The 24,819-nt window shown below is 41.3% G+C and overlaps 1 protein-coding gene across 2 annotated transcripts; it reads right to left on the reverse strand.

Annotated features, from left to right (window-relative positions):
• Positions 1 to 3,130: 3,130 nt before the first annotated feature.
• On the reverse strand, positions 3,131 to 23,330 carry efna1a (ephrin-A1a). Of its 2 annotated transcripts, none has more exons than XM_007561494.2 (5): positions 22,975 to 23,330; positions 7,658 to 7,953; positions 6,474 to 6,539; positions 6,304 to 6,396; positions 3,131 to 5,390 (listed from the first exon to the last, which is right to left on the reverse strand). In XM_007561494.2, exons 1-5 carry the CDS (start codon positions 23,070 to 23,072, stop codon positions 5,278 to 5,280), a joined length of 666 nt encoding a protein of 221 aa, XP_007561556.1. In that variant the 5' UTR covers positions 23,073 to 23,330; the 3' UTR covers positions 3,131 to 5,277. The 2 variants fall into 2 exon arrangements, with proteins under 2 accessions (XP_007561556.1, XP_007561557.1); XM_007561495.2 differs by having other exon boundaries at positions 3,131 to 5,387; positions 22,975 to 23,329.
• Positions 23,331 to 24,819: the final 1,489 nt, after the last annotated feature.

Consider the following 24,819-nt stretch of genomic DNA (forward strand, 5'->3'; position numbering starts at 1 on the left):
GCAAAATACCACAAGCTCAGTCAGCATCCCCAAGCATGATGCTGCCACCACTTTGTTCTGTCACAAGGAATTTGTTTTCAGTGTGATTTGCAGTTTTTATTCATTCCTCATTTGACCAGAGCAGCTTCTCCCACATGTGTTGTGGAAGAGACTTGTTCCAAACATAGGTTCTTCTACTATGCTTTACTTTGTGCTGGGTTATCACAAAAGACACAATAAACTACACTTTTCTACAGACTCCACAGATTTAATGCTTACAGATTGCATTACAAGATTAGAATATACTGAACAGGAACAATAAAAATGCTCAAAACGCATTTTAGGCTTCACTGTAGGCTGAGTGGGAGTAAGAACGAGCTCAAAGCGAAGTGTTACGCTGGAGTTCAGCTGAAGAAGCCAAACCAACAGATTTTTCATGGGAACAAAAGGACCAAATAAAGTCCTGAACGTCCACAGCAGACGACTGGCGGTGGATAATTGCAGGATCCAGTCCAATGCAAAAATATAACACCTTCTGAGAATCTGGCTGAGTGAAGGACATTTCTCAGGAGGTTGACATGTCATTGTCCAAGATGCACAGGTTTCCCCACAAGGTGCAATTACTTAAGCCAGTCACCAACCACACACACACAAAAAAATCAAAAGTAAAATCAAATCTTACTTGCATATAATACAGTTTACTTAATTTTTTCCACACAGTGTTTTCCTATTATAGCTTCTTCGTTTATGAACAGGGCCAGAGATATTTTGGCGTCTGTTTTTGCACATCCTTATTTCCATAAATAGTTACTAAAAAAAAAAAGCTGGAAAGAGTGAAGTTTCTTTCTATCGACAATTCCCAAACCCTTAAAAAAAAAAAAAAGTCATGCTCCTTCATTTTTAAACGATATAGCGTTTCGTCTTGTATGTCTGTAAGACATCGCTCATGTTCTCAGCCTGACAGCCTCCTAACATTTACTGCCGCGTAAAAAGATTTCACACTTGCTGTCCACATTCACACAGGTCAGTGTTCTGAGGAGCGCGTAAATAAAACGAACGGTTCCCTCCTGATGATCGTCCGCTGAACCGCGCCTCCTCCAGGGGTCAGTTTAAGAGGGGCCTGTCCGACCGTCACAATTTATGAGCACCTCTCTGAAAACACGGGGGAGTCATTAAACTGTGGCACCGGAGTTTTTTTTTTTTTTTTGGCGCTGCAGCTGGTTTTACTGTCATGGCCGTAAAGTTCCCCTGGGAATGGGAGGAGAACAATGACTTGTCATGTAGCTCAGATTTAAAAAAAAAAAGTGTTTGACCCGGAGAGACGCAGAGGTGTGAGTGCGCGGAGAGAGTAAGTGCGGAGAGGTCGCGTCTGTGCATTTGCAGGTCATGGTAAACGCTGCTTGGCTCTCCGTGTTTTAGCCCATTTCTGTGGTTTCCCGGCCTCAGCCTTGATCCTATTTGCCTCCTGTCACCTCAGGTTGTTGGAGCCATTATCTCTGATATTGGCTCCTCTGGAAATCTTTCCGCTCTAATCAGAAGGAAGAATGGGTTTGGCTTCCTGAGAGCTTTTTAACCCAAAATCACATCAGTTCCAAAGGAACAGGGATTTTATTTCATTTAGGACGAACTCGAGAAGTTTCAGTGTTGCTTCTTTGTCATGAATATTTACTCCCCGACCCATTAGGAGTCTAACCAAGGGCGATGTGCCATGGCTGGATGCTGATAAATATGTGCTCTACGTGGCGCGGTAATCCTGCACGGCCCAATTATACCGATGCTACGGAAGCCTGGTAATCCGTTTGCTGCTCCTCGCCGTTTTTGTAAAGTTATCGGAAAAGGTCGAGTGCTCCACTAACGCTGCGAGAGGAGCTCAGCCAAGGAGAAAACGAAGTGTCACTACTGCTTCCTCAGATTTGTTTCTGTGTTTTCAAGTGTTGCTCTAAGAGTCTAAAGCCATGTTCTTGGCAATAGGAAAGGCTGTGCTTTGAGATAAACGCCAAAGCTCGCATTACATCATTCCAGGCGGTTCTTGTGAACAGATGGAAGATATAACTTCAGTCTGAGCAGTTCCCACACACTTGGTCGCTCTCCTTTTTGCACCTTGCTGTAATTAATTGATCGCACCAACACTTTGACCCCTCTGGTCTCTCTGTCACGAGTGTTTTAAAGCTATTCTTGCAGCAGTTATGTTGATATGCTGTTGCTCCGCATGCACAGCTGTGCCTCACTTGTGTCTCTGACTGTGAAATGTGTTTAACTTGTTCAATTTAAGTGCCCCATATCTGTTTTTATCTGTATACGTATGCATTATACCACGTGTCAAACACAAGGCCAAATCTGGCCCGCTGCAGCTTTTTATGTGGCTCTAGACTCCAAATTACATCAATACGTCCTTCCAGTTTTTCACAAATCTGCAAAATTCACACAAAATCAACAAGTCTCTGCATTTTTTTTTCTGGTTTTACTGCAAATTTTCTCGAATTTGGTCAAAGACATTGAGTTTAAGTGGCTGCTGCCTCAGCCTTACTTGATGTCAAGTTATAGTCTGTGATCAATACAGGAAGTAACAAAAAGTCACATTTACCACCATAGATTAGCACAAATCTAAAAATTCCTTACAAACATTTCTGAATTGGCACCACAAAATCTGTGGTTTTAATCCTGGAGGAACAACTATTTATTGGTATTTTAACAGCTTAATTGGTTTCATCAATATATTCTGGTACAACCACCCCTTTACGAACAAACGTTCAGATTTTTGATGTGGCCCAAATTGAAAACGAGTTCAACACCCCTGCATTATAATTATAAACACTTTGTCGATTGGTGTTATTTTCTAATGTCAAACTAAATTTTGAATTTCATTAGCTGGTAGCCACAATGAGCTCATTTCCTTTTTTTGTGACACCATTTAAATATTAAATATTCTAATATAATGAGATCCACTTGGATTATTTTAAACTGCTGCAGTAACAGTGAGAATCCAAAGTTTTAGGGATTCGTACTTTTAAAGTAATAGCTATAAATGCATTCATTCATTTGGAATATCTCTGAAACAGTATTGCTATGACAGCCACAGATAAACACAAGAAAGCTGGTCTGATTTTCCAAAAATATCTTTTTTTTTTATTTCACATGAAAATTTTTCACATTTATCAAACTGGTTTTTTTTTTTTTAATATAATCTATATTTATATACACATATGGACATATTATACACTTCTCTTACTTACACATGTACAAAATTAGGCAACGAGAGTTCAGGTAAAAAAAAAAAACAAAAAAAAGATGGTAGTCATACACTGTTGTGCTTTGTCGTTTCTGGTCATTTGAAGATGAGCTTAGCAACTCCGTTCGATGCCGTGTCCTGTTCTGCTGCGAACCGGTGACTACTTTTTTATTTTATTTTTCATGTGAGAGATCTAAAAACTACAACACAAAGAAAGATTTCCAACCAGCCCTTCATGTCAGAGAGTTTAACCGTTACAGTGGCTTCACCCAGCTAACGGAGAAGACCAGCCTCTCCTCGATACACGTCGTCATCTCAGTGTTTTTGCTATTTGCAGAACATTTTGTCTCGACACTCTTTCAAATCAAAACTCCCCACAGCTCAAGTACATTCTCCTATTTTCAGCTCAACACGCACACACGCATATACATCCCCTTTCACACAAATACCGGGCCCCCGGCACTCATCGCCATCAGTAAACATTACATTTAGTGAGCACAAGGTATGTACAGTAAAACTTCTGAGCTGCAAAAAATGCCATAAATTATCTTCACAGAATGTACACGTAAAAGGATGTAGTGTGTGTTCACACAGCATCAGGTGGCGGTGTGTGTCAGTGTTCGAACTGCGGCGGCTCCCGAAAGGCCTCCACACACACAACCCTGTTAGAACGGCAAGATTAAACTTTTTCCACAGACAATCTGACATTTTTCTTGCACAGTTCAAGTGAAACTATTGCTATTTTTGAGAGTAAATATAAAAAGGTTGCCTAAAAACAATAATGGATTTTAAATTTGAGGATTTTCTTGACATTTGCATCGCTTAGATAAAGTTATAGTTTGCAGAGAGGCTTACAAAACAAGATGTCAATTAGGAGCATTTTAGATGCACTATGTTACAGCGACAGCAGACGCCAATCATTTGAGAGAGCGTGGAAAAACAGGAACATTACAAAAAGATTTTAATTTCACCAAAATGAATAAAACAAAGCAGACATAACCTGATCAGGAAAGGATGCAAAGAGCTGTTGGCTTCCACATGTGACAAAAAAACATCAAGAAGCTTTTGGAAAAATGTCTAAACTTAAGCTTTTGTGGCACGATGGTTCCAAAAACCTTTAGGTGTTTGGAACGTAATGACTAAGCTTAAAATCTGGACAGGCCACCTGAAGAGGGCAAAGAAATGTCCTCACAATATGATAGATTTCAGGAATCCTTCAACGTAGAGGGGGTAAATATTACCAAATAAATTTGATGAAATGCTGAGATTGAATTAAACGGCGCTTCGTTTCAGAATATGCTCAGATATGCAGCCAAGCTTATTATTTTCCTGCTGATTGCTTTGTTTTTCAGCTGAATTGTGCAGGCTAAGCGTCACATGTTCTGCAGAAAAGGATCCGAAAAGTGATTTATTTTGAAAGCTTGTCGTCGTAGCCGGTGTGTGAAGCCTTTCTAAAAGCCGCTGCGTGTGTTTGTTAGTGCTACAGTGTGTAAGCACATGGTCCACAAAGGGATGGTGGTGATGAGAACAGCTCCTGTGTGTACGAATGCTACATTTAGAGAAAAGTAATCGCTTGAGACATCAACAGCACTCGGTAACGATGACACGACAAATCAGTACACGATACTCAAAGGTGGAATAGTGTACAAGTTAGAAAGAGGGCTGATCTTTGGCTCGAGTTCAGATATCCAAATCCTAGATGGTCAAGTTAGTGTTTGTGCTCTTGGTTGTTCTTCATCCACGTTGAGATCTTCTTCCTCTTCATAGTTTAAGAAGCAATGTGTCCTGCAAAAACTTGGTTGCACAGCCCTCCAGACAAATGCAACTCAAGTAGGGCTTGACTTTCCAAAAAAAATAATAAAAAATACTGTGATTTTCTGGAAAATAAGACAAAAGCACAAAAACTTTGTCTCAAATGCTCAATGAGGGTCCATCTGTACTTTACAAGTTCTGAAAGTCTTTCCCAGCGGCCAGCATTGGGTGATATTTTTATTTTAAGTCTGTGGTTTCCAACCCCACAGACTGTCTTCACTGTAGACCCTGAAAAAAGTCAGTCTTTTCGCTTCCTTTCAGTGTAACAAAAGTAATAAGGGGACTAGCAATGAGACGACCGAGAGCGACGTGGACGCAGCTGCAGAGTGGACACTTTGGACATTTGGAAGGACTGCAACAGGGTCATCTGCTGGAAGAAGGAGAATAAAGAAAAGACATTAAGATTACACCCCCATATCTTCCTCAAACTAAGCCTGAATTACAGTGCCTTAGAAAAGTTTCAGACTCCTTGAACTTTGTTACATTTTACCAAAGTTTCAACCTCAAAACTTCAATGCAATCTCCTGGGATTTTCTGTGAGACGAACACGGTGGGGTGCATAATTTTGAAGTGGAAGTAAAAAGATATAAAATTTTTCCAAATGTATTTGAAAAAAAAAAAAAGATCTGAAAAGTGTAGTGTGTATTTGTATTTAGCCCCTTTTTATCTTATGGCCAGAAATAACATCCAAACAATTACCTTAGAAGTCTAAATTCGCAACAAGAGTTCACCTTGGGCTCATTTAATTTCAGCATAAACACTTCTGAGGTTTTTTTTTAAAGAGAACATTAGTAAACAAACATCATCATGAGGACCAAGGAACACAGAACGTTATCAAAATTATCACCCAAAAATGACAAGATTGTGGCAAAACAGCAGCCGAAAGGTTCATGCTAACTCTGAAGGAGCTGTAGAGGAAGCAAGTTCAGGTGGGAGAAACTATTAGTTGCACACTCTGCAAGTCTTTGGGAAAGAGTAGCAAGAGGAAAGCCATAAAAAGTCCCACTGATACATCAGCTTCGCAATTTGACATGTTGTTGACAGCATCATGCTGTGAGAATACAGTTTTTCCTGCAGGAACACAAAAGCTAGCCAGAGTTCAGAGTTCACTACCCTCTGTTTCTTCTTTCATAAAAAACTGTTTGCAGTGGTTCGCCTCCCAGCAGGACGCCAGACTTTTGTACACAGAAAGTGTTGAAAATGAACTAAATGTGTAAAAACTTCAAGTGGTCTGAATATTTTTATTTTTCAAAAACTGCATCACAGAGGACTGGTGAGCGTACCTGCAGGTCTGTTGGAAGGGTTGTGAACACCACCCCCTGCTCCAGCTCCACCCCCGCCTGTACCTTTGTTGGCGACTCTGGCCTCCTGGGAGCCTGAGTAAGAAACAGAAGCATGATTAGACCCCCTGCTTCGGTCCGTCCCCAGACCAAGGAGATGTAGGTGAACTCACCATCGGCTGCAATGACGTCCACCCGCAGCTTGAGACACTCTTTGCCGTGGTGGTGCAAAGGTTTGGCTGAGGAGAAGGCAAGATGGGGAAACAACGACACAGGCATTAACATCCAGACTAATGCACTTATCCTCCCCTTTAATCCACCTTCATGCTCGCAAGCGTGCAAACACGCACACACACACACACACACACACACACACACACACGTTTAAATTCTTGGCAACAAAGCGTTGGGAGGCCATCTGCGACCGGGCAAAGTGAGTTTCGTCCCACCGTTCGTCTAATTACAACCGTGGTAAGGGTGACAAAATTGCACGAGTTCTGTGCACGGTCTAGCAGGACAAACACGGCGCATGCTATGCCAACAGCCTGCACACGATAAGCTTCAAAGAGCTGAACACTACGCTCCAGCTGGTGCACGGAGATTGTTGTAGTCACGCTTTCTTATCGGGCCGAGATTTCAGCTCGAGAATAATTACATTAACTTTAATTTCACCCTCTTTCGGGGCCACCCTGAGATTAGAGTTTGTGTTAACCTTTTAAGATAACGGTTTTAATGTCTCCTTAGGCTTACATTATAACTATTTACAATGTGAACTAGAGCAAAACATACTTTAGAATATGTCATCATCTGTTTTTACAGTGCCTTACAGAGAGCAGACTTAAAATATTTTTGCGATATTTAATTTTAAGCTGATTGGTTAATATCAAGTTTCCTAATCAGACCTACAAATCTCAGACTTTTAGGTAGTAAGTCAAGGACTGGAAGTTGTCTCACCCCCCCCCCTCCAGATTGTATTTTATTTACTCAACTTTATTTTTAAATTTTAAAACTTTCCAAACATATCCAGACACATAGAAAGTTTAAATCAAATTCCATGGTTTTTCAAACCTTATAAAAGCAATGCAGGGATTTTAGGAGTGTTTTTAAATGTTTTATGGGGAAAAAACCCCAACATTTATGACCAAGTCCTTAAAAACTGACAACATTTTGAACTTCTGAAGCTTTGTGTTTAGACCCAACATACCAAATAATGTCATGGCATTCAGGGGAATCAAAGAAAAATCAAACATTTCCACTACATTGTTGCTGCAGATTAAAGGCCTGCAGCTCATGCCTAAAGTCAAAAACCTACTTCCGCACAAAACAAGACAAAAAGCAAAACCATAACAGCACTTACAGATATAATAGTAGCTTTCTCCCTGACGAAACTCCTTCCCAAAGGTGAATGGAGTAAAACGCTGGAACTTTTCGGAGAACTTCTCTGGAGCGTGAGGGGCAAATGGATGGCTGCACTCCCAGCGCATCTGGTCGTATGACTGGGGCTTGCAGGACTCGTAATCTTCACGCTCCACCATGTACAGCACATAGCGCTCGGCGTCCACCTGCGGCACCTCGCCCAGAGGGTAGTGAGGGCAAACAATGTCCAGGTAGTCATTGAGCTTCACCTCCACGGCGTAGTCGTCCCGCTGAAACCTGCAGAGGGGGGAGAGGAAGGATGAGGAAGGTTACGCCAGTGGCAGGAGACTGATAACCGTAGTTATAGCTCTGGAGGGGTGATAAATGTAAGCCTCAAAACCTGTGATTATATATTGATCGGCCGAACGTCAAATGTGCGACAGGGAAATCAGAGGAAAGACTGAGCAGCCTGCGAATGAGAGACGTAGAGTGGGACAAAGAGGGGATGTTGGGCCGAGAAGATGAGTATGTTCAGGTGGAATTAAAAGGGAAAACCGGGAGAAGCGGCAATCTGCTGAGAACCTGCACATAAATATGGATGAACGTGAGGGAGCTGCTGAGCTCTGCTGGGCCAGGAGCTGGCACAGAGCGCATCGATCCCGCGTCCCCCAGGAGTTGAATGATGTTTACAAAGAAACATTAGCAGTCAGTTAGCCCGTCAAGACAAGAGATGAGTATCGACAGCAGCAAGGCTACACACAAACACCTCAGGGATGGAGCATCAGAATGCATAATGGAAAAATGCACTCAAACAGACAAAAATAACTTTGTTCAAATCATTTATTCCCCAAAGAGGAGCCAAAATTTATTGTTTAAACTTTCAAAAATAGTTTTTCCCCCCTTTCTATAATTTACCATGAATTTATTTCATTATGCAGTAAAAGAACAATCAAGTCAATGCCAGCATGAGCATGTTAATGCTGCAATAGCATGGTAAAGCCAAACAAAAGTTAATTATAACATTTCTTATTTGTTGAATATTGCCCTTATCCCAGCAGTAATCAGGGCAATTGATCACAGCTGGGATAAGCATATATGTTCATTTAACAAATTAAAATATGTAAAAGAATGACAAAAGAGTAAGTTGTAATATAAAAACTTAAGCTACAATTAAAGTATCCAATGCTTAATTATTTATATGCAATTATAAAAAAGACAAAAAAGCAAACATGTTTGTATTTAATTTCCTCCCATTCATAATTTTTACTGAAGATTGCAACATGGTTACAGCTGCAGTCGATGCCTTTTTTCCAGACTTAAAATTACCCAAAAGCAATAGCTTCCCGATATCTTACCAGTAAGAGAAAATGTAAACATGAAACATGCATTATAAAATATATTTTCATATTAAATTTAATTTTAATTACTGTTTACATTAACATTAAATAGTGTTTTCCCTCAAAAGCAATTAAACCACGCTGTCCAGTTCCAGCTAGCATACTATTAGCATGCTAATGCCACAATTAGCTTCCAACATTTTTTTCCTCAGCTAAGAATTGTGATTTTTAGAATAATTTTAAAATACCCAAGCACAATAAACATCCTTTTTTATATAAACTTAGTCAAATCTGAAAAAAAAGTTTAATATTTTTCGTCCAGTGTTGCGGATGTGATGCAGTCGATGCTTGAGGTGCGAGAGTGAATCCAGTAAAATAAAAAACAAAAAAAAATCTAATGGTTAAAACTTTGTTTCGAGTCATAATGCGCATTTTAAGAGACATGCAGAGAGAATACGTAATCAAGACAAGAGATCATTCTGTTCATCACAGATTTTGTGGTTCATTCTCAGCAATCCTGCTGGTGATTATGCAACACAAAATCAGGAACCCTCAAAGAACATCTAAGGCATTAAACCACACAAGCAGAGCTCAGTACTTTCCCCTCTTTAAATAGGATATGATATAATCAGTTAACGTACAGAACACGATTGAGACACACTAAGCTGTATGGGGCACAGAAACATATGTTTTAACCCATTCATTAGCCAAATTGAACGAACATGCAACATGGTGATAGGCTTTAACTGTCTTCCATCACATTCCCTCTCATTACAAACACAGAGACAGTCAGACTGTCTCTCTCCCCTCCATGAATCCCTCCCTTCAGTCCTCCACCCTCTTTACGATAGTCTTCACCAAAACCTTTTCTTTTTTCCCCTCCTTGCAGAAAAAAAGATGGATTTTTAGCCTGCTGCACTCTGGAAAAATACAAAAAAGTCAAGCTGAGTACAAGAGTTTAACTCCAATATATCTCAACAATCTATGATTCTCCCTCCCGAGTTCATCTTTCAGAGATATGAGTTTATCTCCAGGGAATTGCCACCAAAGGTATTTCACTTTTGTCTCCTGACTGAGTGAGTACTCCAAGGGTGGCTCACAGCTAAAGCTCTCTGTTCTCTGTTGAAGCCATTTATCACCAGGCAGGAGCAGTAGCCGGCCGCTCGTAACACACCGGTGCACACACTTCACACTAATTCCCATCTATCAACAACCTAAAGCTGTAGCTACCTACTATTTACACCCACCAAACCCACACAGAGCTACTTTTCCCTCCCCTGGTACATCACCACCCCAGCCCCCATGAAATGTGGATCAGTTTACCGTCTCTTACTGTTTTGAGGTATCAAGGGAATCCCGAAGGAGGGACGAGATTTGACAGACCTAAATATTTTAACAGCTTTCGAGCACAGTATAGAGTTCTGTTGCTTTTGTGACGAGCTGGGTTTGGATTGGGTTTTCGAAAGCTGAAAAAACAGACAACCAACTGTTGCATCAATATATCTACGAATTATAATCCACTTCTTTAGCTACAGCTTTCTATCAACTATTTGAACCCCCTTCTGGTTTAAGGCAGACAACGAGGTGTCTGAAACATTCCTGAAATTTTTTTGGTTCGTATTAAGACGATAGCATCAAGCAATTCCTGCAGATTGTTTTGGCTGCACATATCTGATGCAAATCTCCCGTTTCACCTCATCCCAGAGGATTCCTGGTGCACTGAGATTAGGAAACTGTGGAGGAAACTGGAGCACCGTTAACTCGGTAAACCACTTGGAGATCATTTAAACTTTCTGACTTGGTGTGCTATCCTGCAGGAAGTAGTCATCAGAAAACAGGTGGCATCCTCAGGTGTATCTTAGTAAATCAGAATATGAATCCTGTGGGAGGAAAACCACCTTTTAAAGACAGATTTACAACATATTTTTTGCATTCAGAATGTTTCATTTGTTTGATCTAGCATTCTCACTTTAACAAATTAAATGTGGTTTTAAGCAGAAAATTATAAGCGGTCTCGAAAACATCCTTTTGTTTGTAAATAATCCATATTATGCGTTTCGCTTAGTGAATTGAATTGCTGAAAAATAACTTTTCAATTATAGTCTAATTTATTGAAATGCACCAGTAAATGTCGTTCAGTTGTAGTTAAAACATCCCCCATCTTTACATCACCAGCAGCCTGACTCGTCAGTCCAATGCAGGATGATTGATCAGAAATGATCAGAAAGGATGATTGAAAGTTTAACACTTTTTGTTAAACTTTGGTGCACATATTCAGATCATAGCTTCAGTTTCTCAATTTTCATTGCATGTGCTTCAAGATTCAACTTGTTGTGCATTCAGAGACGATATTCTACATAAGTGGCTATTTGAGCTGCTGCTGCTCTCCTATCGTCTCATACCAATCAGCCCCGTTCTCCTCCGACTCCTGAGATCAACCATTTCCTCCACAAAACTGCATCTTCTTAGATATACTCTCTCTTTGAACTATTCTTTGTAAATCACAACATTACAGCCACTGAAACACTCAGACCAGCTCATCTTGCAACAGCGATGCATTCACATTCACTTTAATCCCCTTCCTTCCTCTTTCCGAAGCTCAGTTTAAAGTTCAGCGAGTTGGCTTCAACTACCACCCATTAAAGTGGCTGGTGAATGAATGCAGGGTCAAGCTTTCAAGAGCTTGGAAGAGGAAAAAAAAAAAAACGAGAGCTAGCCATCTTCTCCACAAATCTTGCAAGTTATGACTTCTCAAAAGCCTTCGGGGCGCTAAGCCCAAGTATATATTTCTCTGTTAATTCTGCCTTTTCTCATAAACCCTTTCGGATGTAACAAGTAGCATTTGGTGGGGTTTTTAGTGACAGGCTCCATATGTGTGACTAACGATCAAAGTGCTCAGGCCCATGCACAGGCACCAGTCGCTCATTAGTCAGCGAGGTTGTTTGTTGCCATAGGTCTTCCTGATACCCCCTGGTAACAGGATAGACGTTATGGCTCCCGGCTCTGGGCCCCGGCTCCCCCTCCCCCTTGAATCGGTTTACCAATCTCCGCATGGCTGCATTCCCTTGCTGCTGATGGCCAGATAAGCCACCATTTGAATACAAGGCTTCTTTAGTACAGTTCTGAAACTTCCAGCAGCAAACTGTGCCGATAACAGTACGCGACAGCCAAGTTGTGGAGAGGGAGAACAATAATTATCATTTTGCCACGGTCCAAAAAGCTCAGCGCTTATCTCCCGCTTGCCTGCCACACTCTGTTTACTAGATCGACGCTAAAGTGTCCCCCCCCCGCTGTTACTTTCAATTGCAGCTGAATCGATAACACAGTCAAACAAGCGAGGTTTGTATGCGCTATCCATGACAGAGCCATCATCCCCCCAACAAACTAGCTGCTTACACCTTGATTACCGACTGGTTGTGGTATGGTTGCGATGTGTTCATCAAAAGAGGGTCGGAGGGGGGCGCAATTAAAAACACAAAAAGAGGTATTAAAGTCACCCTGGAGGGGGGTAATTATGCCCTCCTGCTCCCCACTTCCAACCCTTTTAGGGTGAGAGTCTGAGCGGGGGAGACGGGAGGCATGAATAGGAGTGGGCGAGGCGGGTCAAAGGGCTCCGGTCGGGAATGGCTTTTGATGTTCCCCCGTCAGTAAGTGTTTCTGTTCGTGCTTCATCAATGCGGCCGTTTCATACGGAGTCTCTGTTGATGTTTCAGACGGGAGAACGGTGTCTGAATGCACACCAGGGGAGGCTGGCTAATGCCTTTTATTAATGGCAAACAGTTTTAATTATCCCACTGCCTTTTGTTCCCGTCCAGCGCCTCGGCATTGAAACGTTCCACATGATCAGCTTAATTAACTGATTGGAGTAACTCCCTTCAAAGGAAGTGTTGGCTCCTGTGTTTAGAAGTTAAGCTAACAATGTCAAAACCCGCCACCTTTACTCTCCAACGCCCTGACAAATCTTTCTTTCACGCCGACTTGGGGGTCCCTTGTTATTTTCCTCTTCCAGAATTTTTCCTTTCAGTTTGTAAGTGGGATGCATTGATTTATTCATATTGCTCAAGTCAGGATGCTTCCTATTAATCACGTCAGTGCTTCTGTAAATGTCACAGCGTGGAGAAGTGGCTGTTTCCCCTCTTTTCGGATGATTTGTGGAACTGAGGCATGCAGCGAGTATTGTTTGCATGCGTGTCTGTCTCGGCCTGATACATTTAAGTGTGTGATTGTTTATGTCTGACAAGGCGTGTGTGTGAGTGTGTTTCGCATTGCTCCAGCTCTGAGGAATCTGGGGGTGCGTTTCAGCCGCGATAAGGTGGAGGATGAATGCCAATAAGGAACAGCTATGATAACTCAGAGAGAGAATGTCAAGTGGTCAAGAATTTGGTGAAAAATCTACTACAGACCATATCCGGCCTCTCTTCCTCCTTGCATGCTAAGGAATCCTTGATTTATTGGAGCGTTGTTTGGGAGCAGGAGTCTAATTGCTCTTCTTTAATCTCCCAGGTCTGCCTTTTTCCTTTCTACTCAACCTCTATCCCCTCCTTTTATCCATCCATCACCCTCCCATCTCTTTGCTCTATCACCCTCTGGAATGCCGGACCTCTGAGGTGAGGAGGCCACGATGCGGATCAAAGGTTGGGCTGTTGTCAAATCAGCACCTGAGGACCTTAAAATACAAAGTTGGAAAGAAAGACTCCGAAACTGCCTTTTGTCTCAACAAGGCAACATTAAACCATCGTGAACTGGGCTGTGTTTTGTATGGGTTACGTCTCCTGGTAATTTCCCTCAACAAAGCTAGGGATGAGTGAACCAAAATGTGTGGGACCATCTAATCGGCTCATCCAGGCCTGGATTATTGGGTGGAGCAGAGTCTTTGCTGCAGCCCATTCATCAGCGCCAGACTCTGTTTAATACAGGGGCTTAGAGTGGACAGCGAGGCCCAAATCAGGGGACAAAGTAATGTGTGAGACAGGCAGGCTGGAGCTTTTTTACCCCCTACTTCTATTGTCCTCACATCAAGAGCAGGCGTTACTCCTGTACGCAACGGTTTTGGAGTTCAAAGGAAACGTCACTGGCAATGTTTAGGTGCTGCAAAACCGTGACTGAAAAGTGAAAACGGAGTAATAAAAAAAATGGACACAGGGGAGCAGTTTGCTTCAAGATATTCCAATCAGAAACACATGTTGCCTAATAAGATGATTAAGCCTTAAAATCCGACAGTTCAGTGTTTCAGCTCGAATTCCTCTTGTAACTTTTGTCTATCCATTCATCCATCACTGCCGGCCGTCCCCTCCCACACTCTGTCCGTCTTTCATCGCTCAATAAGCAAACCAGATCCTCATGTCAACCCCGTCCCCCCCCCACCTCAAACTCACTGAGCCAATCACAACCTGTCCTGGTGGTATTCCAAATATGCGGCTCTCTCTCCGGTCCGCCATTTGGAGTGTGAAGAGAGTTTGCGCCAAGCCTAAATGTCCAGTGAGCTCTCTCGACTCCCCCCCCTTAACATAATATTCCATCTTTTCACCCTTTGCCGCCCCGCGTGACTTTTTGTCATCCCCCTCAATCTGCTTTCCCCTGCCTGCCACTCAACCTTTGTCTCCTGAGTGCATCATTGGTCACTCCAGCTGCATTTCTGCATGAACAGGCCAGGCTGCTTTTGCCACCCGGCGAAATGACAAAGCTCGGAAGCGACTGACTTCTTCTCTGGTACTGAAGCGGCTCAGATAAATGCACGTGCTCTTTCCAACTGTCTCAAACTAGTCCCACATCCATTTGTACTTCATAAAAAGGCCACAGCAGAAAGGTCAGCATTGACATCACATCTCTCAGGAGCCAAATGGCTATACAACCAAATTGCTGGATTGATGTCTACAATTTAAATCTTTTTCTTTTACGTTTTTGCCTTTCAAAACAGCTTGAAACCTTTATTAGAAAAGAACCAATCAAACCATTACTGGCCTTCAAAGCTTGACCTGCAGACTCTGATTTGTGCAAATGTTTATTTATTGGGGCAATTGAATGCTAGACAGTGTCCTGAATAGAGGTTGCAGTTTTGAATTGAACAGAAGAAAATTGAGATACCACTTGTTTATTCCCATTGATGCCCAAATTCCCATGCTTCTACTCTTAAAGTGATTTTCACTAAACTCAAAACATGCGGCTCTTTCACCCCTTTTTGCCATTTTGTTGCGTCGCAGTTTGAGTGTTTCAAACAGACAATACATGACTTTGCCCAGGGCCTCGTTTTGTACCCGCTTTCACAACAGGTGATTTAAAGTGATTCTCTAAAACCTGGCCATTATGTGCTGCAAATAAATGTGGTTATAAATCAGTGTTATCAGCAGGAGGTTGTTCAGAGCTGCTTTAGATGGATGGAGGTTGTGTCTTGTAAGTGTTTAATGGCTCCATGAGCATCCAAAGCAATATGAATAAAAGCATGGCGTATTGCATGGTGTAAATCTTCAGGAAAGAACATGTGAATTAAGTTAAATTATAGGTGAGATTTGACCTTTTTATAACCATCTCAATTGGTACCAGTCTGATTTGTTTGTTTTGAACCAAAAACTTTAGGTAAAAAAAATTGTTTCCCACAGGACATTTAGTACAAAAATTGTTTTAATTTTATGTTCTTACGACTGAGACATATTGAAAAGTCTAAATCTTCACATTTAGTCTACCATAAAAAAAACTATATGTATGCTCTCATCTGTAATGTATGTTTCTGCATTTAGAGGCTTTTTCCAACATCTAGCCAATTATTCAAAATAAACACAATACTTTAAAATGAATAAATGCAAAGCATAATGAATATGTTGGTACGGAAATGGAGGTGCAAAATGACAAAGTGGTGATGAGAAACAAACTGATATGAAAATATTAAGCATCTTTGTATGATGTGATTTGCACAAAATGAGGCAAATGGACCCAGAGCTCAACATGTTATTTGTCAATGTTTTTACAGATGTTTATAAGTATGAGTTTTTAGCTTTGCTATATGTAATGATCTGGTGGAAAACTTAAATTTTCCCATATTTAATCTATAAAATACCAACAAAATAAATAACTTCATTGATGCTTTTCTGAATTTTTGGGAACTATCTCCAAACATTGTCAGCTGTGGTAACAAAACTCATCTGTGGTGATTAATCTCTTACAGGATTAAACATCAGGCAGGGCTTCAGTTACACAACAGCCTGTACTTACCCAACAAGAACAAACACAGTTATGTTTTGCTGATGATATCCAACTTTTCTTTGGCAAATTGCTCCTCATTGAAAAATGAATCATGATAAAGAATTGCAGCTGTAACTGAGATTTTTCTTCCTCCATGACTCTTGTAAATCACTGCAGAGAGGTTAAGGAAAAGGGGAAGTCTGGTGCACAGATAAGGAAGAGTAATCAAGATGGGAAAAGGGGGCGATTAAACAATCTGAGGGGTTTATGGGGGTAAAACTGGATCAGAGGTGAACGATACATTCAGGCAATTCATCCTGGCTGAAGATATCGCTCATAAAACAATTAATCCTCTGCTAATCATAATATTCTCACCCTTCCAACATTTCCCACATAAAAGCCTGGGAAGTTTAATCAACTCCTGCATCCAGACTTCTCAACGTTGCGTGTGTGGCTGTGTGAGAAATGTATTGTTTATTGTGCAGACAGGATACGCAGTTTTCCCGGGAAAACATGCTAACAGGATGCTCAGCACTACGGAGGAGACGGCGTGCAGACTTTGGCAGTGGCGACCCGACAGCTCGCCTGCAGGAAGTGTAAAGAACTTTGGCCTGATTCATTATGTGGCGCAGTCAATAAAACACGTCCCTCCTACCTGTGACGCTACGAGAAAGAGTTGAAACGGGAGAGGGAGGGACAACACAAGACGCGATTACTGTCCATTTGACCATTTCACTGAGCATTTTCTCCAGATTGAATTTACCAGACAGATTACAATGCCAGATTAAGAGCAGAAGGAGGGGGAGAGAGGGCAGACAAAGATGGATCGACTTAGGAATTTTCTAAAGAGAACGCTGACCAGCAAAGGGGGAAGGGTGAAGGGCCGGATCAGAAACTTAAGTGGAAAACCTGGATGCTTTTTTTTTTTCTTTTCCAGGGAAGTCACTCTGGGTCAGGTTCAAAACTTCATCTTTCTTTGCCAAATGGGAAAACCCAGTTTTATCTGTGATCTCCGAGTCCCACATGTGAATACAGATATAGAAGCAGAACCGAGGCTTAACATTATTACTATATTCATGGGATTTCTTGTTCCAAATCTTCAGAATAACCTACATGTAGACGGGGAGGTAAAAAGAGCAGGGAGAGTCTTGGAAAGAGACTCAAGTGGCTTTTTGATGAGAAGATAGAAGAAGGAAGCTATAAGGGAAACGGCTGAAAGAGGGGGAAAAAAAGTGAGAAGAAAAAGGGCAAAGTACCTCAGCGCCAAGAACGATAAAACAAATATATACCACACCTCTTAGCGTGCTTCGCTCTTTCCCATTCCCTTCTCTGAGAACCAGAGTTGGAGGTGAGGAAATAATAGACTGAAAAGGGACAGCTTGTAAAGTTGAGATAAAAGCTGGCAAAAAAAGGAGCGAAAAAACCCAAAAGGGGGAAGAGTGAGAGTTTCCCAGAGGCAGAGCGCCGGCCTGAGTGGCAGAGTGGCATTCAGGGACCACCGGCGTGACAGAATGACTGACAGACCGATAGAGGCTGTGCCACTTCATCACACTGTGAACTCTGACCCGCGATCGGTCACACCAGTTACTATTCTCTCTCTGTGGCCCACTGTGAAGACCATTCCCCCCAATTTGTATGGGACGCATCACAAAACAGCCACATTGACTGGTTAAATAGCAGGAAAATCCTTCATACCAGAAATAACTGCACACATTGAATCCAGGCATGGGGAGTGTGAGATGCTCAGGGTTTAATTAGCTTAACTACAAGTGCCACCGTTTTACATATCGCAGCATTTAGAGAAGCGTTTAAAACAAAGAAGCATAATATAATATAATTGTTTTTAAAAAAAAACAGGAAAGAAGCAAATAACTCTACTTCTGCAAAAAAAAACAAAAAAGGGATTGGAAATTAATTACAACTTGAAACAGCTTTCAAGTTTGACAATTGCCCAGAAAAGTATATCTTCTTCCCTGTCTGCTGTTTACAGAGTAATTCTAGTGTAACATGCTGATATCAGCTGGCCACATTTCACCGCCTTCTCTATGAATCAAATTTGACAATCAACTAAATGAGGGAAAATGAGGGAAATGCCTTCTTTCAGCCAGCTGACCAACTGGTTGAGGGGTGTCATTGTTTAATTTTATGGTTTATAATGTCAGAGGAAATAAGGAAACATTTCTGTAAATCATTAGAGTTGCAAGAGAGAGCTGGACTTTTAGAGGGCAACAGGAAGGTTGAATGAAATCCTTCTGAAATTTCCATCTATGTCACCATGTCTTATGCTGACTATTTGTCAGCATAAGATGCTAAAGGCAGTTTAAAAAGAAAAAAATCTATAATTCATGCTTTAAAATGCTAACTGCTCTCACACACAGTGTGGCATCACCTCTGCTTCTAACATAAATGATTGATGCCGCCTCAGACTAAGGTGATTAAAAACATATTTTGTAGTTCTTATATCATCCAATGACAATATTCCTCTTGAATTGGCCAAAATAATTGGCAGAGATAAGATACTAGCAATGAGATTCAGATCAGAGCATCTCAAATGTTTTGTTTTTATCTTTGTGTACTTTAATACTGGTAGCTGAGCCAGGGTAATCCTATCAGTAAATATCACTGTCAGGAAGTACAGGAAGGCCCATAAACATTCAGAATCAGAGCTAATTAACTTAAAATGCAGGGTTTGATGCAAAAAAAAGTGTATGAGCCCATGAGTGAGTAAAGAAACAGTTTAAAAAAAAAGTCACAGAGCCAAGCTGAGAAAGAAACTGTGCCAAATAGGATGAAGGGGGAAGCGGCAGAGAGAGGAGCCGACAGGTACAAAGCAGGAAAGGAAAAGACGGGGAGTGGGGTTCGTGGTCTTCTCATGCTCTGCCAACAGCGAAAAGACGGGAAAAAGTGGAAAAAGGAAGGTGTGAAAAAGGAAATTATGGCCTCAGATTTGGAGTTGCAGGGTTTAGAGGGCTCCTGGGAGGATGTTAACCTTCACAACCGCGTGGCACATGTGTGTGCACGGTCGGGTTAATGTGTAGAGTGCATGAGTCACGGCGTGAGTAAGCTTCTGCACGAAGACACTCCCTTGCACAAAAAAACAAGTCGGCGTGCTGGCAGGGAGAACCTGTGCTCCATTTTCTGGGAATCAAAGCTGATTAAGCTGCAGCTAATCTGAAACAAAAGTTGGACAACATACCAGAAGTGTTGAAATGCAAACAGATTTCAGTCACGCTGAAACAAAGTAGTCATTAAAAGTTCAAGCAGGCTCGACCTTGGAAGTCAGCAGGCCCCAAGGCGCGATGGCACAACAGGGAAAGACGTGGATATGCATGAGTGTGTGCTGCTGAACAAACAAGCTGTGAAAAAGGAAATGAGCCCGGGCCGCGCGGACCGAAGTGATCAATCTCAGATCGATTTGATTAACGACAACCTTTTTTATAGCGGGGGAGCACCCACGAGGGAGAAATGATGGACGTCAACACGTTGGATCAAGTGGCGGGTCACAGGGGAGGCAGCGTGGAGATGAAAAGATGAAAAAGTACTGAATGAAACAAATTCAGAAACTCTGCTTAAGATGAGAGAAAGACAGAGAGAAAGAGAGACAGAGGGAGAGAGAGAGAGAGACGCAGTCATCTGTGTAAAAACAGCAAGTGCAAACAAGACGGATTACCAGTTTGTACACAGGCACCGCAACTGTTGTTGCACAGCAGGGGCACGCCAACATTAAAATAAAACCCCTCTCCATCTGGGACTTTGACTTTCCTCTGATTTGCAGAGAAAAGCTTTGCTGCTGTAATTACGGACTTTCTGCGAACATTACACGATGCAGTTTTATCCCTTATGGGGAGAAAGTTGGTTGTGGGAGAACTTTTGGTGTTTGCAGAGAGATGAGAGAGGATGATTGATTCAGACGCCGTTGGTGTGATTGAGTGATAGTCTGCCAGGAGTCTCTGTTTGCACTCGCCCGCTCATGTGTGTCGCTATGCACGTCTCTGTGTGCAGAACTTTGCTTGTGGTTTCTTGAACCTGACCTTCTTCGAGCCGTTTCACCCCAGACATCATCAACTATGATTCTAATTGCCCCCCCCACCCCTCGCTTATTCCAAACGGCCGGCCCCTAACCCCGACGATTTGAGCTCCAATTTCTTCTCCCCGAGCAATCCATCTCTCTCCCACGTAGTGTGACCTACTGGGCAGGCTTCATGTTACCTCCTTTGTCTCTGTCGCGCAGCATTATTGCTCGTCCTGCCACCTGAAACATAAACGCCCTCCTGTCTCCCTGACGGCCCGCAGTGTGAAAGACGTCCCCTGATTTAGGAGACGCAGTAACCTCACGACTCCACGCAGTGGTTAGGCCTCTGTGTTAGATGGGGAGGATATTGCAACAGATATTTCAACACACGGCCGTGAGTCAAGCCTGTAAAAATCCTGGAAAAGTTTATGAGCTGAAAGGATGTTAGCCCATGAATGAAAAAAAATGTGTGAAACAGATGCTTTTTGTTGCGTTTGCCTTAAGGATGCCATCCAGTGGTGTATTTTTTTTTTTTTAATTCAAATATGAACGTAAACGTGCAATAAAACACATCTGGGTAATTAAATTTGGCTTTTCCGCAGCAAAAATACTATGTTTTTAGAAGGCAAATTAAAGAAGAAACAAATATGCTAGATCTGCTTTGATGACACCACAAGAGGAACAACACCCCATTTCATATCCATTAAGTTTTGCACCATGCTCTGAAGCCATCCGCTCAGCCTTCTCTGTGGGTTGATTTTTTATTATTTCTTTCTAGAGATGAAGTTATCAGGATTTTCCTGGACTCATTTGCAATGTTTTTGGAGGAACAACTGGCCAATTCTGGTTTTGATCAGTTGTGACTAGAACACATGCAATAGATTAGCTGCACGTTCTGAAAGCAGAGTAATTAGAAAACTGTCAAATGTTCCTGTTTATGCATCTTAATATGCACAGCTAACTCCAGTACAATTAAAGTATATGCTCTATGATGCCTTCAAAGGAGGGTGTTCTTAGTTTTGATTTATTTTACAAATAAGAGGATACAGAAATGTTTTAGTATTTGAACTGAAACTTAACTGTTTCAGACAATTCAGGGAAATTTGGCAAATTTCCATCTGTGGCCAACTGACTAATCAATATTCATGTCTGTCGTGAATGTTTAAAAGTCACAGAAACACTTAAAACCTGAACTTTGTTTGGATCAGATAAGATTGTGCTTAAGCCAGGGTTTGGCCACCAAAACTAAAAAAACCTGTAAAAAACAAAACACAAAAAAACACATCAATGATCGTCTTTAACTTTAGAACAAGTCTAGCCAGTTCTGTGGCACTGAAAGCAGTCTGACCTCACAGTACTTATCTAAGCTTAACAACTTTTCCCTTTCTGACTCCTGAAAGATGTTTTTTTTCCTTACTTCTTCCCCCTGGTGTTGCCAAGAATGGCTATGATTGCATTGGCTGGACAAACGCATTCACTGGAGGGCAAACCGGAGGGACTGAGTCAATTATAAACTATTAGAGGAAGAAGTGACTGATGCAGAAAGAATACTGGAGCTTAAAAAGCATCTTACCAGAGCGCATCAACCAGGCCATTTTGGTTTCATTTAATGACTTGGCTCAAAATCATTGCTGAAGATTCCTCATCCTCAAATCTATTTTCAGTCAGCCTAGAGGCTACGTCCATGTGCCACATTTAGAAAGGCACCAAAGATTTGGCAAGAGATTGAATTGGACAATTTCCCTTGATCGGTGGGACAAATACTGAAAAATCACATTTTCTTTCCACTGCTTGCAGCAAATTCCTCATTTTTAGTGTTACTTAGTTGTTATTCGGGGAGGAAATATCTAAGTAGGTACAAACTGGAATGTGAGAAAAAGCCAGAAATCAGTATCAAGCAGAACAAGCCAAAAATCTATGTATCATTCTCTCAAATAGCTGCAATATTTTGTCACAGTTTTGCAGAAGAGTAGTAAACATAAGAAGTTGATCAAAAACTAAAAAAAAACACACACACACACCCCCCCCCACACACACACACACACAAATACATGCATACAAAATAACCAGTAAGCTACTTCTTGCCTTTTGTGATGTCATCAGCGGTGCATTTATGGAAACGTGTCTGGTCGGATAGATTTTATCTTGATTTATTACGACTTACAGCAAATCAGAAGCACAAACAGGAAAACCAAACTTTCTGCGTTGTTGAATGGGTGGAAAAACTACAGTGAGCGACTTTACCGAAAAGTCCGGATAATGGCTTTAAATCCCCGCTGCTTTTATTAAATCCCTCCATTTAACTCAGCTTTACATCCATCTAATAGCAGGAAATGTTTAACAACTTCGCTTTCAGGTTAAAAAGATAAACGCACAAATAATTCTGCACCACATGCGCACCCAGATTGCGAAAACAAAACATGAAAAAAAAAAAAACAACAACCCCGGATTAAATGAGAACAGGTTGAGTCATGACCTGCAGATAAACAACCTTATAATAATAAGGCACGAAGGAAAGTGCCGTAAAGTGGGGGTTGGGGGGTGGGGGGGGGAGAGGGAGGGAGGAGAAACACTCCCAACTGTCTGGCATTATCATGTCAACAGCAGCCAGTTGCCTCCATCCCAAACTCATCAAAACAACAACCACAGGAGGCTTGCTGCAATTATTCATGCATGCACTCGAACACTGATCGTGAAGGATCGCTAGCTAGCAATTAAAGATGAAAACTTCTCACTTTCTTCACTTTTGAGCATGCATCTGATCTGAAGGATGAAATAAGAGGAGATATTTACTTTGGGTTGGTGCTGTTCCAGTAGACGCTGTGCCGCTCCGCCGACGCAAACCAGGCGCAGAAGCTCGCAAGGAAGCCCGCAATCCAAATTAAATCCATGCCGGAGAGAAGAGTCGGAGGCGCGCAGAGACTCGCAGAAGTAAACTAACTGATGGTGCAAAAACTCAAAAACAAAAAAAGGGGGAAAGCAGACTACTACTGACAATAAAGTGCACGTCCGCGCACCTGGAGGCTGCACGCTCAAAAATGATAAAAGGTTTCTGTAAATCTGAGAGAAGAGCAGCAAAGAAGTGGGAAAGAACTCTGAGTGAACAAGTGAACTCAGCAAAGCCGTAGTGAATGAGAGGGTGAGCTGCGTGGAGGCTGGTTTTGTGAAACACCCACTGTTGGAGGACACGCCCCCCGTGGGGCCTTGGACCAATCAGAGACCTGTCCGAGAAATTGTGCGTTTTGAGGGTTAGAGCCAGCACTGGAGGAGGATATCTGGTCAAATACACATTCATTTTAGAACTTGGACATCAGTTTGTTATTATAATACTAACCTTGAAGTTGGGTTCTTCAAAAGATTTTATGTTTTGTTATGATTTATACTACTATGGATGTGGAAAATGGAGTTCTGACATCTTAATAGAAAATGTACCCCAGTTTAAATAAAAGGTGAATGTTGTCTGTAATCACCATAATTAAATTTAACCTGTCACTTAAACACAATTAAATGTTTTGTTTTTCTGTTCTTGCAAATGTATTCCTACTGCTTGGATTTGTCCAAATCAGCCAACTATAAATCCTCCTTTTTTATTAGGATTGTATGTGACAGATGAAAATGAAAAAGTGCAATTAATAAATTATTTTCAGTCACAGCGACTTTGTACTTTTCAGAAGTTAGTAAACAGAGTTTGCATGTATGTAAATTATGTTAGAGGAAATTAGTGAATAAACAGCAGCATGAAGACCAAAAAACACAGCAGACATATCGATGAGACATTTGTGGAGAAGTTAAAAGCAAGATTAGGTCATAAAAAAATATCCCAAACTTTGAATATTTGGAGGGAGCATCATGCTGTGGGGATGATTTTCTGCAGCAGGAACAGGGAAGTAACTTTTTGAAAACTATGTACTTCTAGGAGAAGTTTCACTGTTTAAAACTTTTTACTTCAACTTATTATGAAGTAGCACTACTCATACTTGGGTAAATGTTACTGAATTAAAAAACAAGGATGTTTTAACCATAAATGCACAAGTCACACACGCACACACACCTGCAGTATATGTAAAAGTGAGACTTCTGGTCTGTGCACAAGGTTTGTTGTTTTAATATTCAATCTGCTAAACCTCCATAGTGATTTGAAGGCCAAGTCCATGTACAGTAAACAACTTCTAATACAAATTAAAACAGGTAAGCATTGGTTTCATGAGTTTTATTTAAAAGAAAAAACGACCAACCTTTTCCCCTAAATGTGTTACTATGTAATTATTTTTATTTTTTTGCTGTGACTTTGCTGCTATGTTAGTCTTTAAAACACCAGAATTTGCATGTAAATTAGTACATTTTTTCTGTCTGATTACATCATTTTTAAATGCTATCTCAGCTGTTGTGATCAGTTTGTACTTGCCTCATTTCTTGCCAGGAAACAGACATCCAAGTAGCTGTTGGATGTCTGCCTTTCACTTTTACTTGAATAAAAATAAATGCTGGAGTAATCCTACTCCATCCACTTTAATGATGAAGTTTCTCCTGTAAATAAACTTTATCAGAACCTGCTTTCCAGAACAATTTAAACCGGCTTAGATATTACTATAAAAGTTGATTACTGTCTTCCCTGCTCACATTAGAAAGATGTGCACA

This window comes from Poecilia formosa, unplaced genomic scaffold (genome assembly GCF_000485575.1).
Source record: "Poecilia formosa unplaced genomic scaffold, Poecilia_formosa-5.1.2 Scaffold127, whole genome shotgun sequence".
Taxonomy (NCBI): domain Eukaryota; kingdom Metazoa; phylum Chordata; class Actinopteri; order Cyprinodontiformes; family Poeciliidae; genus Poecilia; species Poecilia formosa.